Genomic DNA, 14969 nt, shown 5'->3' on the forward strand with positions numbered 1-14969 from the left:
GTTTGAAATACCTGGATTGCAGCTTTATTTAGCCAAGCACCTAAAGCAGAGATTTAAATATTTTCCTGATTAAAGGTAAATCCAATAAAAGAGAATTTAACATATTTGTATGTATGTCAAGGAGCCCAGGAAATCCTATCTAACACTTTTTGGAGAGCAAGGGAGTAGAATATCCAAACCTGTGTCTTTGTTATCATCAAAAAACCACAACACAAATGTGTGTGTTTTTTTTTTTTTTCAATATGTAGTGTAAATCCTCAACTCCACCTCTTTCAAAACACGCAAACCCATCAATGGGTGCACATACACGATAGTTTGACAAGCTGCAGTAATTTGTCTTTGTGTATTTTTGTGTGTTTGGTTCATCAGTTTTAAAGCATAACTAAGCCTATTATTTTAAAATCCCCTAAAATTACTCTAAACACCCCCAGAATAACAAACTATCTTGCATTGTTTCCTTAAGTTTCTGTATTACATACAGCTCAATTGCAGCTTTAAGTTACTTCCTTATGTAGCGTGAAGCTTCAGCCCCTTTTCCTTTCTGAGCTCTCCATTAGTGATGGGCGAATTTATTCGCCAGGCGCAAATTCGCGGCCAAAAAAATTGTCGCCGGCGTCCAAAAAAACGGACGCAGGTGTTAAAAACGGCCGTCGGCACCTAAAAAAATGGACGCCGGTGCAGTTTCGTGAATTTTGCAGCGAAACGGCGCAAATTCGCCCATCACTACTCTCCATCTCTCTGTAACTATGAAGACCTCAAAGAGGTGTCTATTGGGCATCCTCAATGACTCTGCTCCAATCGAAATCAATCAGGTATGACCTGTAGGCACTTTTTTTGATATGAGCTATATAAAACTGAAGTCAGGGAAAAAGGTATGTTATTCTGTTGGTTGTTTAGAGTAATTGTAGAGATAGAAACAAATAAACTACTTACTTGTTTCACGCACCTTTATATTTCTTGCATAAAGTGCATAATGCTGTGCACTGTATTAAACTTTATTGCTGTTCTCTTTCAGCCTTTTAAAGAACGGTGTGAATGGTTTTATGAACACTTACTTGCTGGACAGCCTGATACAGATATGGTTCATAGACCTGTAAATGAGAATGATATACTGCTGGTTCATAGAGGTAGGGTTTTAACTTGTAACACTTGGTGAACGCTAATAGTTTTTCTAATAAGGGAGTGCAATTAATTATTGTTACATATTTAGATTCTATTTTTAGGAGTAGCTGTGAAGTGGTGTTTAAATCCAACTGTGAAAAACTAAAGCAAGGGATTGCTGTGCGTTTTCATGGAGAAGAAGGCATGGTAGGTTGTCTCTAATGTTATATCAAATAAAATGGATTCACGGTATACTGGATTCATGTTATAGATTTTGCATGGTGCTTTATCAGCAATACTCTTTTTTTTTTTTTAATTCTATTTGCAGGGCCAAGGAGTTGTAAGGGAATGGTTTGATATATTGTCTTCTGAAATGATCAATCCTGACTATGCTCTCTTCACACAGTCAGCAGACGGTAGGCAATTGTTACAGTGCAGATTTTAAGAGATTCTCACACACACAAACTCACACTCATTAAAAATGATATATGTTTGGATAGCCTACTAATAATTAAAATAACGATAAAACACAACTAATGGAGGTAGGATTGACACACTTAATGGGATTGCAGCATAATTGATTTTAGAAATCGTGGTGATAAGTGCATAGTGTATTAGTAAAATAGCATCAAGTAGTTAGGTTGTATGCCTAGGTAGTCCGAGGCATTGTCTATAAGCTATATCTTTGCAATTGAGAGAGAAGAGAGAGCACCAGGATACTATCACCATTATACCCCAAATTAAAATGATTTCACCACAATGTCCATTTGCCTCATCTAACTCTATTGCTAAAATCAATCTTGCTGCAATTCCATTAACAGCTTCAGTCCTACCTCCACCCCTACATGCTTTTTAACCAATCGTATCTATATTCATTCAACTTGCTATCTTTAGTTGGATGCTGTTTTTAATGACTCACTCTATACTCTGTGCTTTGGATGAATTGTCACATTATTAATTTGAAGGAATTAGCTTTTTTAATAATTAGTAGGCTGGACAGCAATTGTCTTATGAAGTGTTGTTGAAGAAATCCCACATATATTATATTTTGTCCTTGTTTTATCCCATTTAGGGATAAATTGGTCGCTAATCAGACCTTAGTGAGTTTGGATTTTTTAGAGCACTCTATCACCCCTTAATTGTTATCAACACACACACACACAAATTATTTTTCAATAAATGTATTTTTCACAAGTATTCCTGTTGAGTGCTATACTATATATATATATATATATATATATATATATATATATATATATATATATATATATATATATATATATATATATATTATATATATTATATATAATATATATATATATATATATATATATATATATATATATTATATATATTATATATATTATATATAATATATATATATATATATATATATATATATATATATTATATATATTATATATATTATATATATTATATATATTATATATGATATATATATATATATGATATATATATATATATGATATATATATATATATGATATATATATATATATGATATATATATATATATGATATATATATATATATGATATATATATATATATATATGATATATATATATATATATATATATATATATATATATATATATATATGATATATATATATATATATATATATATATATATATATATGATATATATATATAATATATATATATATAATATATGATATATATATATATGATATATATATATAATATATATATATATATATATATATATATATATATGATATATATATATATGATATATATATATATATATATATATATATATATTATATCAGGGTGTTGGGTGTATTTGAAGCAGGATTTTAGTAGTAGAAAATATATTATGCTGCTGCCCACTGATACTGGCTCTGATTCTGAGATCATTTCTAGAATACCTTCTTTAAAAGGGCATGACCTCTATTTGTAGACAGATGAGAAATAGAAATAGTAACATGAAGACCATGAAATACATTACAGTAAACTACTTTACAATATTGTATTCGGGCAAAAGAAAAATGTTTTTAATTCGATGACAGGATCCCTTTAAAGGGCAACTAAAGTCTAAAATAGAATAATGTTAGAAATGCTGTATTTTGTATACTAAATATAAACATGAACTTATGGCACCAGAAGCCCAATTAAACAAATGATTTATGCTTTTAAAAATGGCGCAGGGGGCTGTCATCTTGTAACTTTGTTAAACATCTTTGCAATACCAAAACCATGCTCATGCTCAGTGTGGTCCTGGCTTCAGTTGGGAGATTTAGCTTAGGGATCGTCATAAATTATCGAAACAGCACAAGTCAAATAATATCTGTCAGAAGCCGATACAGCAAGACTGATTAATAATCAGAATATACAGACTGCGCTGGGTCTGTGGATACAAATCTACACACTTGTTACAGGGAAACAAGCAAAGATGCTCGGGTTCTGGGAAGTAAGGTGGGGGTCGTTTGAAAGTATGATTGTTTCCCTGCACAGCAGTTAGGGACTGTCTGAAGTTTCCTATCTGCAGCTGTCAGAGTAAGTAAATTAAGGGGGAATTTCACTGCATACAGACAGGTTTCTTATAAAAACGGTACACATTTTTAAATTAAAGTATATTGGAGGTAAGTTTCTTTTTCATTAAAGAAAGTAAAAATGGGATTTTATTTTTTTGCCTTTACATCCCCTTTAAGATTCTTGTCTGAGAAGAGTAGGTGCTTGTGCCATTTGTCAAGCTTCAATATGTCCATGACCATTATTCTTGGGAAATTAAGGTTTTCTCTGTACATGCCAATCATATATAAATATTTATAAGTGCAAAACTAATTTACAAAGTTTTGCAAATTCACAATTAAGTTGACCAGACTATCAGCTTGGAGATCTATGGCAGCAGCCCTGGGAAGTCCCCAAACCAGGATGCTCCCTTTGGCTGTGCTGTATAATGTGTGACACTGAGACTTTACTGATACCAAAGTCCTTGGGAATGATGCATCATGATAGTTACTAAAATGTACACAGTGACACTTGAGGCTCTATGCCCAAGTTATATGGTTGCAGTTGTTTCTTGCCTTTGTATTGTAAAAATATATTTTAAATAAATCTTTAATTGCTTTTTAAAATTCTCTTCAAAGGAACAACCTTCCAGCCAAACAGCAACTCTTCTGTAAATCCAGACCATCTCAACTACTTCAGATTTGCAGGGGAAATCCTGGGCTTGGCTCTCTATCATAGACAACTGGTCAACATTTATTTCACCAGGTCATTTTACAAGCACATCCTTGGTATGATTAATACAGCAGTTATAAAACTATGTTCTTGTTAGAAAAACCACCTTATGCAAGTATTGCATAGTGTGGGTAGGTTTGATGTAGCATGCTACAGGTAGAAACTAGATACAGCTGTGTTTTGTGTTTTATCAAGAGTGGTGAGCTCCCATGAGACCACAATGCCTGTGTGATTGATCTTGTTCCTGAGCTGGTGCCATACATAAATAAATATAATTTTTTAAAGGTGATGTTCACCTTTAAATTAACTTTTAGTATGATGTATCGAGTGAGATTCTGAAAAAAATTGTAATTGGTTTTCATTTTTTATTATTTGGGGTTTTGAGTTATTTAGCATTTTATTCAGCAGCTCTCTAGTTTGCAATTTTAGTAATGTGGTTGCTTGGGTTCACATTACCCTAGCAACTATGCATGGATTTGAATAAGAGACTGAAATATGAATTTAAAAGGGCCTGAATAGAAAGATGAGTAATAAAAAGTAGCAATACGATACATTTGTTGCCCGTCAGAACATTTGTTTTGTAAATGGGGCCAGTGACCTTCATTTGAAAGCTGCAAAGAATCAGAAGAAAAAGACAAATAATTAAACAACTATACAAAATAAATAATGAAGTTGCTTAGAATTCTCCATTCTATAACATACTAAAATTAACTGAAATGAGAACTATCAAGAACATGAAAATTTAACATTAGCTCTAGGATACTGAAATAAGAAACTTTCTGAATACAATCAATTAAAGATTCGGTACCGTTTCTGAAATAATCAAGTTTATCTTCACTATTCTTCTCTCAGCATCTGCTATCTTCGTTTAGGAGTTGGGTGTCAGATGAATGATCCAATATATCTTATAGGGGGGGCTCCTTTTGCCTAGAAGATGTATTAGGGCTCACTCTATTAAAATCACCAGAAATCATGTCTCTCTACATGCAGGATTTATTTTGTTAGATTTTGTTTGTACTGGAATCATTTATTTTAGTGAGCTCTGTTACATCTGCTACAGTACCATGTAGTTGCTGATAACTAAGTTGCATGAATCTTTATTGTTGGTAAAACAATCCTATTGGGTTTATTTAATGTTTACATGTTTTTAAGTAGGCTTAAGGCGCAGAGATTCAAATTCAGAAAAGATCCCTTATCCAGAAAACCACAGGTTCCTATCATTCTGAATAATAGATCTTACACCTTTATATATTTTATCTATCTTAATGTATTGCATTATTGAAGTGCCACTGAAGAGGGCAATCTTCTACAAGAAATGTGTTGATGAGTATAATGAAGTAACAAAAAATTCTTCAACCAAACATCTGCGTTACAGTTTTTTTTCTCTCTACTGCAGGTATTCCTGTAAATTATCAGGACGTAGCCTCCATTGACCCAGAATACGCAAAGAACCTGCAGTGGATATTAGATAACGATATTAGTGACTTAGGACTGGAACTCACTTTCTCAGTTGAGACAGATGTGTTTGGAGCTATGGAGGAAGTCCCTTTAAAGCCTGGAGGAGCAAGCATCCTTGTTACTCAAGAGAACAAGGTGAGTGATGAGAGCAGGATGTGGCTGTAAATTGTTATTGGAATCATGCAGTTCACAGTTGTACAGTGAGGTAGAAATTACTACATTTACTCCACTGGGGTATGATTTCTTTATAGAAAATGTAACCTTGTGTCAGATCTCTACTCTTGCCGTGACATTAGTAATCCATCATAACATTAACTATTCCAAAATGCTTCCTTCGCATGAGTTTGCAGCGCTATGCATGTTTTCCATTAATCTGCTGAGATTTAGTGGTGGTGGTGGGGGGGATTCTGCGCCTGTAAAAGCAGCAGCAGTTACAAACTGATGGCTATTATTGCAGGCTATCAAAATCAATTGTGCTATTGTGTTTCTGTAAATCCATTTTAAGGGGAACATGAAATCCTGCAGCTTGGTCTTGTTCAAAGGCTGTAGCATTTCTGCTTTTTTGGCTTTGTGTAAGGTGATGCTTTCTCAGTCTGAACATATTTCATTTCTTTTAGGTTTTTCTGGTCAAACATAACTTACAATGGATTTTCTATAAGCTATTAAACAAATATTAGGTGTTTTTGTTTGATACAGATTATTATTAGACATGTAACATTTTTATCCATTCTGTGTCAGACTATCGAGGAAAATATGAGTTAAGTTTAGACTTTGCCACAGTAATAAAGAGTATTGATTTTTTTGTGTGTGACAAATACACAAATGTGGCCGTAGTAAGAGTCATCTGTGTGTTTCTGTAAATGTATCCACTTACTCATTGACTAATAAATCACGGCTATGAGCTATGATTGGATTTAACAAAGCACTGGGTAAAGCTGTCTATTCTGTTTTCCTTCCATATGTGTAGATGCTTGGAATTCACTACAATTTAATTATGGTGTATAAAATATTCACAGCTTCTCTCTGGTGATATTTATATTTTGTTATACGTTGGAAGGACTTTAAGTTACAGAACAAGCCAATGTTTTTGGTGGGATTAAAATTTAAACTGAAATTTAACAAGCAACATAATCAATAAGATTTACAACATTCATTTTACGTCATGCTGCCTAGTTTTATTAATGTAACTTAATTAATATAAACCTTTCTCTTCAAGACAACCTATATTTGCATAACTAGGGACAAACTTATACTTGAGCAACATAGTTTGCTTCAAATGTGAAGTGACATATCAAAAGGCAAGACTTTCTCACAAACAATCTAATATGATGAAACTACATTTTTGTGGGTGAAATTTTGGAAGAATTAGTTGCATTACTTAAATTTCTATGAACTCATCATGTTTAGTATACATTTTGATTTCCCTGCAATGAGCAATGCTTTGTATTTATTGCAAAACCGCACCCAGGGTCAGACTGTATGCGCTCCCTGTACTTACTGCCCCCGACCTGTCTCTCCGGGCCTGGTTACTGCAAACGAAGGTACACGCATGCACGAGGGGGGCTGTAGGGAGCTTTCCGGCAGGGGTGGAGGTGCCCAGATAGACAGTGGGCCCAGGGACCCCAGTCTGACCCTGACCACACCCCAAACATGCTACATTTTGTTTTACCATGACATGTTTACCTGTGACCAGTCCAGTATGCCCTCGAGTTATTTCACAGATTTTTTTATTTAATATTTTGACAAGTGAATCTTTCTAGATGATTTGCTTGTTTATCTTTAAGTGAACATTTTTTTTTCTATGATTCAGTCTCTTACTGTCCTAAATACAGCTCTTAGCAATTTGGTTGCTAAGGTCCAAATTACCCTAGCAATCATGCACTGGGATATGAATAGCAGAGGGGCTAAATTGAAAGATGAGTAATAAAAAGTAGCAATAACAAGAAATGCGTAGCTCAGATAAGAAGAAGAAGGCAAATAATTCAAAAACAATAAAAAAAAGTGAAAAATGAAGACCAATTGAAAAGTTTCATAGAATTGGACACTCCAACTTACATAAAACCTTGAGAAAGCAAAAATAAAGACTTACAAAAAAATTGGACACTCTATATCATTAACTTAATGGTTAACCACCCCTTTAAGTTGGAGATATTTACTCCAGTAGCCTGCACTAAGGCACTAAAAACAGCAGTCCTTCGTGACCAGATCTAGCATGTGCAGCCACCAACTCTGGCTAACTCTGGCTTCTGTGCACAGAAGAAAGTGTGATTTAAAACTAACACATTTCACATGAACATAAAATAATGTAAAAGATTTTTAAAGACTTTTTTTTATCGTTCTTTGACTGTTTTTGTTCACATGATATTTTAGATTTCATTGCTTTATTATTCTGATTTAAAGAACAGTTCAATTAACTGCGAACATTGAAAACCACTTTACATCCCCTGCTTCACTAATTTAATAGTTAATTACAGTTAGAATAATATGAGCAAAAAGATCTTAAAGTGAAGGAAAGTTAATGATATACACCTGCTAAAATACAAATTGCAAACTCCCATTCTCAGGCCTGTCTTTATCTGACAGAGGTCTGAGCTATTAACACTTATATTACAATTGGAACGACTAGGCAATCTGTTTCATCGATGTAAAATTGCACACCTCTGAAAGGCACCAATTCTCTCTATAAAGAAAATGGAGAAAAAAAGACCAATGCGGTGGAAGGAATTAAAAAATAGATTTCTGTTAACCCATTTGTCTCAAAAACTATTTTCGATTTCCCATCGCCCTCACCCATATTATATAGGAATTGGTGTATATTAACCCATAATTAAGAAAAAAAGACGTGTTGCCATATATTTTATTTTACATTTAAATCTAAGGTTTTGAAAGGAGTAGAGTGAAGAAAAACATACTGCATACTATACAGGGTACAAGAAAAGAACGAAAAGAATGCATCTATTGCTTTGTCTCTATACAAAGTTTAGAAACGGATATATATGTAGAAGAGGTGTGGGTGGGGGTGGGTGGGTGTTTGGGCTAAATTCTGAATCCTGGAGTATGGGGTGATGCAGTATCAGTATACAACAGTTCTCTGAGATTAAAAACAAATTGTAACAAACCAGCCAATTGTTTATGGGAGTAATATTTTTCTCTGAAGCATAGTGCAATGCAGCTTCTTATACTTTGTGATCTATAAGGGAGATGATTTTGGAGCCAGTGATCAGCTTTGACCTAGGTACTTTGTTAAATATTATTTTCTTTTTGTACTAAATCACCTTAATCAGCATTCCAATTTAGGGCAAATTCATAAATGTAATGTGCTCAAAAGAACTGTGTAGGACAGTTATGGAAAGCAATATCGGATGGTGGAAAATTTTAGGCTGGGGGAGAGGGTTAACCTTTGATCCTGCAATCTGGATATATGGACCTTATATCGGAGCAGCAAAGAACACTATATTAATATAGGGCCATTGTTCTTAAAGAAGAGTTGTTACCTACAAATGGTTTATAACAAGTGTTATATCACCAGACAATCCTCCTTCTGTGAAATCCATCTACAGCTAGGGTGATTGTGGATCATCATGCTCAATAATATGGAGAGTAGAATCCATACATTATTAATCTATTGCTGTATGTTGATTCAATTACCAATATACTTAAATATATAATGCAATCATTTTAATTTTCTGGCAGGGCATTTATTGAAGTTTGTCTTTTACAGGGAATAGTGGTGTTCCACTGTAGTTTAACTCCAATCATAGCACCTCTAGGTCCCTTTTGCTGTTTATGCAATGCTGGGAAGATATAACAGCTACAAACCCATAGGTTGTTAGTTCTTTGATCTAATTAAAAAAATCACCCTGCTGCATCAAACTGTCGTATGTATTAGAAGTGCCTTTCAGCAGCACATAATACAGTATGTGTTTTGCTGCTTGCTTTTCTGCAGTTTCTCTGAGCAGAAAAAAATGTTCATCCTGGGTACTGGGTTGTCATTTTAGTAGCCTCTGAGACATCGACAGCCCTGTGATGCTTTTGTATGTACATTTGCAGAAAACATTAAATTGCGTTGCAGGCCCAGTAGCAAAATATTTTAGTCTCCTTTTTTCAGTATTGCTGTTGTGTAGCAACTGTATTTTAAATGTATATTTAAAAAAAAATCCTACATGGAAGATTTAATAGTAATTCATAATTTCTTGAGAGACTTGGAATGCAGCTTTCTGGATTGCTGACTCCCTTAATGCCAAGGTGCTTGGGATTCAAAATCTTTGCTGGTCTTCTCTAATAAAAGAAAAAAAGATTTGTGTTAAGTTAGTGTGTAGGTGTTTAAAATAGGAAACATACCTTATTTTAATGTGGGTTCATCTCTTTAACCTCAATCTATATGTTTGCTTTTTGTGTAAAAGGAATAAAGTCTTGAGGCTACCACTATTTTAAAATCTTTTTATTATACCTTGTCTATATGACTTTATAGCTGGCTGTTGATATTTTGACATAGAATAGATGACTCTTTGAGGTAAGAGTATTTATCTCCCATTTAAAAATTCAAATTAAAAGGGTGTTTACCTTCAAAAAGCACGTTTTTTTTTCAAAATAGTACACCACATACAATGAGCTTTGTTCCTTTTTTAAAAACACAGATCAGTAAGCCTGTGCTCTGACTGTAAACAGTCCTAAATCAAATACAATGCTGGCATTTACATCTTGCTAAATTAAACACTGTTATAAATTGTATATATATATATATATATATATATATATATATATATATATATATATATATATATATATATATATATATATATATATATTGTAAAAAGGATCAGCACACACTGTATGTCAGGTGAAAAATCTTGTCATTTATTGTGAAAATATCAACATAATCCTTGGATTATGTTGATATTTTCACAATAAATGACAAGATTTTTTTGGTACTGTGGGAATATATATATATATATATATATATATATATATATATATATATATATATATATATATATATATGTATATTTTTTTTTCGTTTTAGGACCCTCAAATATGTGGCTTGTTTCCAATGAATGGTTTAAGAATTAGTTTATAAATGCAATTAACAATAGGATTAAGTAAAAAGCCTCAGTTTTCTTGATTTCTAGTACTCATTCATTAATGGTCATCCCTGCGTACTTGCATCGCCAGAAAAGATCTGTGCTGGCCTTTTGCTATACTAGCACATATTGTTATGCACGCAACATTGCATTGTATGACCTTGTGAGATTATAGAGCACAGTGTGTTCTGGAGATATCCTTTAGATGTCACTATACAGCTGCAGTTTTCTTGTTTAAAACGATGGATCTTTCTACTGCATTTCTTCATATGTTCAGCAATTAGTAATGTTATTTAAAAGGGATGTAAAAAAAAAACGCCGTGCACATTAATTTATCTTCTGCATGGTTGAAATAATGTGCATCTCTTAAAGAATACTATTTTTTCTTCTGGGCGCTAGTGTAAAGTCTGTATATAGGGGCTGCATATTTTTATTTGATATGTAGGATGTTTGTGTACAGTCTCTGAACTACAGTATGTATGCTCAGTCTGATATCTGGAGGATGTTTGTGTCTGGCGTGGTGTACTGCGTCATTTTAGCTTGTTGTTTGGGCTGTGTGTCTGTGTGTTTGCAGTCTGATTTCTGTTGTGTGTTTTTTTTTTTGTGCAGTCTGATATCTGAGCTATGTGCTATTTCTGCTTCATATTGTACATCACAATTTGTATTGATCAGAGTCTACATAAATGAAAGAATGTTTGTATTTGAAGTGATAATCACAGATCTTTTCTGGTATTGGTTTGTATCCATGCTGCATACTTGTGTGCAGCTTGATACTTGGAATGTGTATTTGTTTATAATCTGATGTTTAGGCTGTGTATGTGTTAAGAACAAATAACTGTAATGGAGACTTTATACAATTATACTATCTGTAAATAATGCTGTCCCTTCTATTGTAGGCAGAATACGTCCAGCTTGTTACTGAGCTTCGCATGACAAGAGCAATTCAACCTCAGATCAATGGATTTTTGCAGGGGTTTCACATGTTTATTCCACCTTCCCTTATACAACTATTTGATGAATATGAGCTGGTGAGAAGAATCCTTTCCTTGTACAATTTTCTATTTTTTGTTTAACCATAAAAGCAATCCAGCAAATTAACACACACACACTGCTTCACTTATACCAAATGGGCAAGGCATTGTACTTGAAAAAGCATATATGAAAACGTGGTCCTAAACCTCTGTCATGTTTTCAAAGAGGTATTGCTTGATTTGTTCTGGAGACTGTGACTTAAGTTTAAAGTGGAGACTGATAGAGACTTTGACACTGTGTTTAATTACAGGTATTCTCGGGACCTTGGGGGTTTTCCCAGATAACTAGTCTTTCCGTAATTTGAATCTTTATACTTTGTCTACTAGAAAATAGTAAATAAACCCAATAGGCTGGTTTTGATTAATTATATCATTGTTGGGATTGAGTACAAGGTACTGTTTTATTATAACAGAGAAAAAAAGGAAATCATTTTTACAAATTTAGATTTTTTTTGGATAAAATGGAGACTATGTGAGGCAGTCATCCCTTAATTCAGAACTTTCTGGATAACAGGTTTCCAGATAAAGTATCCCATTCCTATACTATGTAAACTACAAATTAAAGCATTTCTCTTTGTGAAAAGTGGGAGAAATGTATGTTTTTTCTGCAGTTTTACAAACTTCTTTAACTTACATTTATGGTGTGCTCCTCTGTTTTTTATCCCAAATATGACCTGGCTCAGTGTATGGTTGGTGGTATAAATTCTCAAATTTTCTTGCTGGGTTTTACATTCCCCAGTGCAAGGTTACAATGGTATACTATTCTTTTCAGCTAACTCGTTTCCATATACTTAGCGCTTCTAATAATAATAAAATGTATTACCTACAATTATTTTTTATGCATATTTTGAATCGTCTCCTAAATGAAATCTACTGAGTAAATAAATCTAATGTGCAGTGAAGCAATCCAATGCAAATAAGCTGTTCTGTAATTGCAAGATAGGAAACCAGCATTACTGCATATACCATTAGAAGAAGAGTGAGATAAATATGCACAGTCAGCCTTCCTAATTTCCTAATGCAGTTCTGGAGCACATCCGGGCTCTCAAGGGGGGACCAATAAGATACTTATTAATTGTTTACATTTATAAATTAAAACTGACTCCTGTAATTATATCCTTAAAGAATTAGTTATTTTACCATATTTCTCTGATTTTGCATTTTTCCAGATGTATTATATGGTTTCATGGTTCCCTGAGAAATGTAAAACGTGGGTTATACTGTCTTAAGATAATATCACTATGATTAATTTTTCTTTAATTGCTCAGAAACAAAACAACAATACAACCTTTTGATTTATTTTATAACTATAAAATGTGATCTACAAATTGCATTCAGTAGCTCCCAGATAGAAAGACAAGTGTGATTTGCATTTCAATGGGCTAGCAAACGATTCAAGCTAACTCTCCTACACTTTTTTTGTGGATCCCTGAAAAATAATGCATGTTTTGTGACCTAGGTTAAGATCTGTGGTGCAACTCTAAAATATGGCAAGTCAAGACAGACAAAACCTTTTTGAATATCTGTGCCAATGAAATGTGAACCAGCCATGTGAAGCTGAAACAATAGTTTTTTTTTTTTATTCCCAGTTCTCCCAGCAATTTGACACACAACATTTGGTACATGCTGGAATTCTGTGTGATCGTCACATTTAATGAAGAAGAAAATTGCTTGTAGACTCACATTATCTTTTTTAGATGGAATGCGCCTACACGGGGCTGCTGTATGCTCTGAAAATGTCTCTTTGTAAACCAACTTTAATATCCTGATTGATTGAAACTTCTTTCTTTTAGTTAGTTATATCATTCAACATTTTTCCGTATAATTTGTATTTTAACATAGTTACAACATACATTTAGCAAATATTTTTATAATGCAAATTAAATGCCTTACATTTTTAATTGGTTTTTAATTTAACTCATTTAAAAAAATCATCTTTTTTAGGAGCTGCTTCTGTCTGGCATGCCAGAAATTGATGTGAATGACTGGATGAAAAATACAGAATATACAAGTGGCTATGAAAGGGATGACCAAGTAATTCAGGTGAAAGCATCTTTAAAATTTGTTAAATGTGCTTCCTATCTTCATAGGTTTTTTTTTTTTAAATAATGTATCATTTTATGGGGAAAGGGGTCCTGAAAAGAGAAGGCTGGGAAGAGGATATCCAGTAACATCAAGTTGTAATGTTTGATACAATATAATGAACAAAATGGTGTACATCACTGTCCTTATTACATTTCATTTCTTAACTAGTAAGTATATCTATAAATCAATCAGCCTTATTTATATAAACTATAGTAATGTTTTTGACGCAAACACATTTTTATTTACCAGTGCAGGGTAACAGCACATTGTATTTAAATGCACATATACAATTTCATTTTTGATGGTACTGTTTCCTTAAAGAAATGAAATGTACAACAAGCTTCTTTCTTTTCCATCTTGCTAACTTTGTCTCAGACAGAAGGTGGTGTTATTATATTATACAGGGGTTTAACTTTGTGGTAGTTATAATTAAATTATGCTTCTTCTATAGTTGCACTGAAGGTCCAAGAAGGTGAGATCCAATGGAAGCTGAAAGTGGTCTCTAATTTTAGTGTTCTGTACTTTGGTATAAAGTGCAGAAGATTTTTTATTAAGACAAAATGTGTTTTCAACAGAAACTCTATTCATTTGTCTCATGTTGAATGCATAAAAAATAATTCATCTCTATTTTAATCAATAAGAATATTAGAGGTCATTCATATATACTATGGCTATACATTTTTATTCTGTTTATGGAGCTCTGTGTTATAACATTTGTTTTTTGATTTGCATAAAGCAAATAAACTTCTTTTTTTGTCTTTTTAGTGGTTTTGGGAAGTTGTACAGGAGCTAACTCAAGAGGAGAGAGTCTTGCTTTTACAGTTTGTAACAGGCAGGTCAGTTATGTACCTTGACAACAGTCGTATTACATATTTTATCGATTACTTTTATGAACTGCAGAGGTAATACACAGCTCGATATTTAGATCTGCATCAAACATCGATGATAGTTTCTGGGTATATCCTGTGACCCGCTGTATCGCTGC

The 14969-nt window shown here is 33.1% G+C and overlaps 1 protein-coding gene across 2 annotated transcripts in view; it reads left to right on the forward strand.

Moving 5' to 3' along the window:
- The window catches only part of hace1.L (HECT domain and ankyrin repeat containing E3 ubiquitin protein ligase 1 L homeolog), a 59573-nt gene that overhangs the window by 36723 nt on the left and 7881 nt on the right, over positions 1–14969 (forward strand). For both annotated transcript variants that reach the window (XM_018261979.2, NM_001093608.1), the window contains 8 exon segments: positions 1016–1127; positions 1211–1308; positions 1430–1517; positions 4236–4385; positions 5726–5922; positions 11765–11896; positions 13844–13942; positions 14750–14820. In XM_018261979.2, coding sequence (XP_018117468.1) covers positions 1016–1127; positions 1211–1308; positions 1430–1517; positions 4236–4385; positions 5726–5922; positions 11765–11896; positions 13844–13942; positions 14750–14820 — 947 coding nt within the window.

This window comes from Xenopus laevis, chromosome 5L, assembly GCF_017654675.1.
Source record: "Xenopus laevis strain J_2021 chromosome 5L, Xenopus_laevis_v10.1, whole genome shotgun sequence".
Classification (NCBI taxonomy): Eukaryota; Metazoa; Chordata; class Amphibia; order Anura; family Pipidae; genus Xenopus; species Xenopus laevis.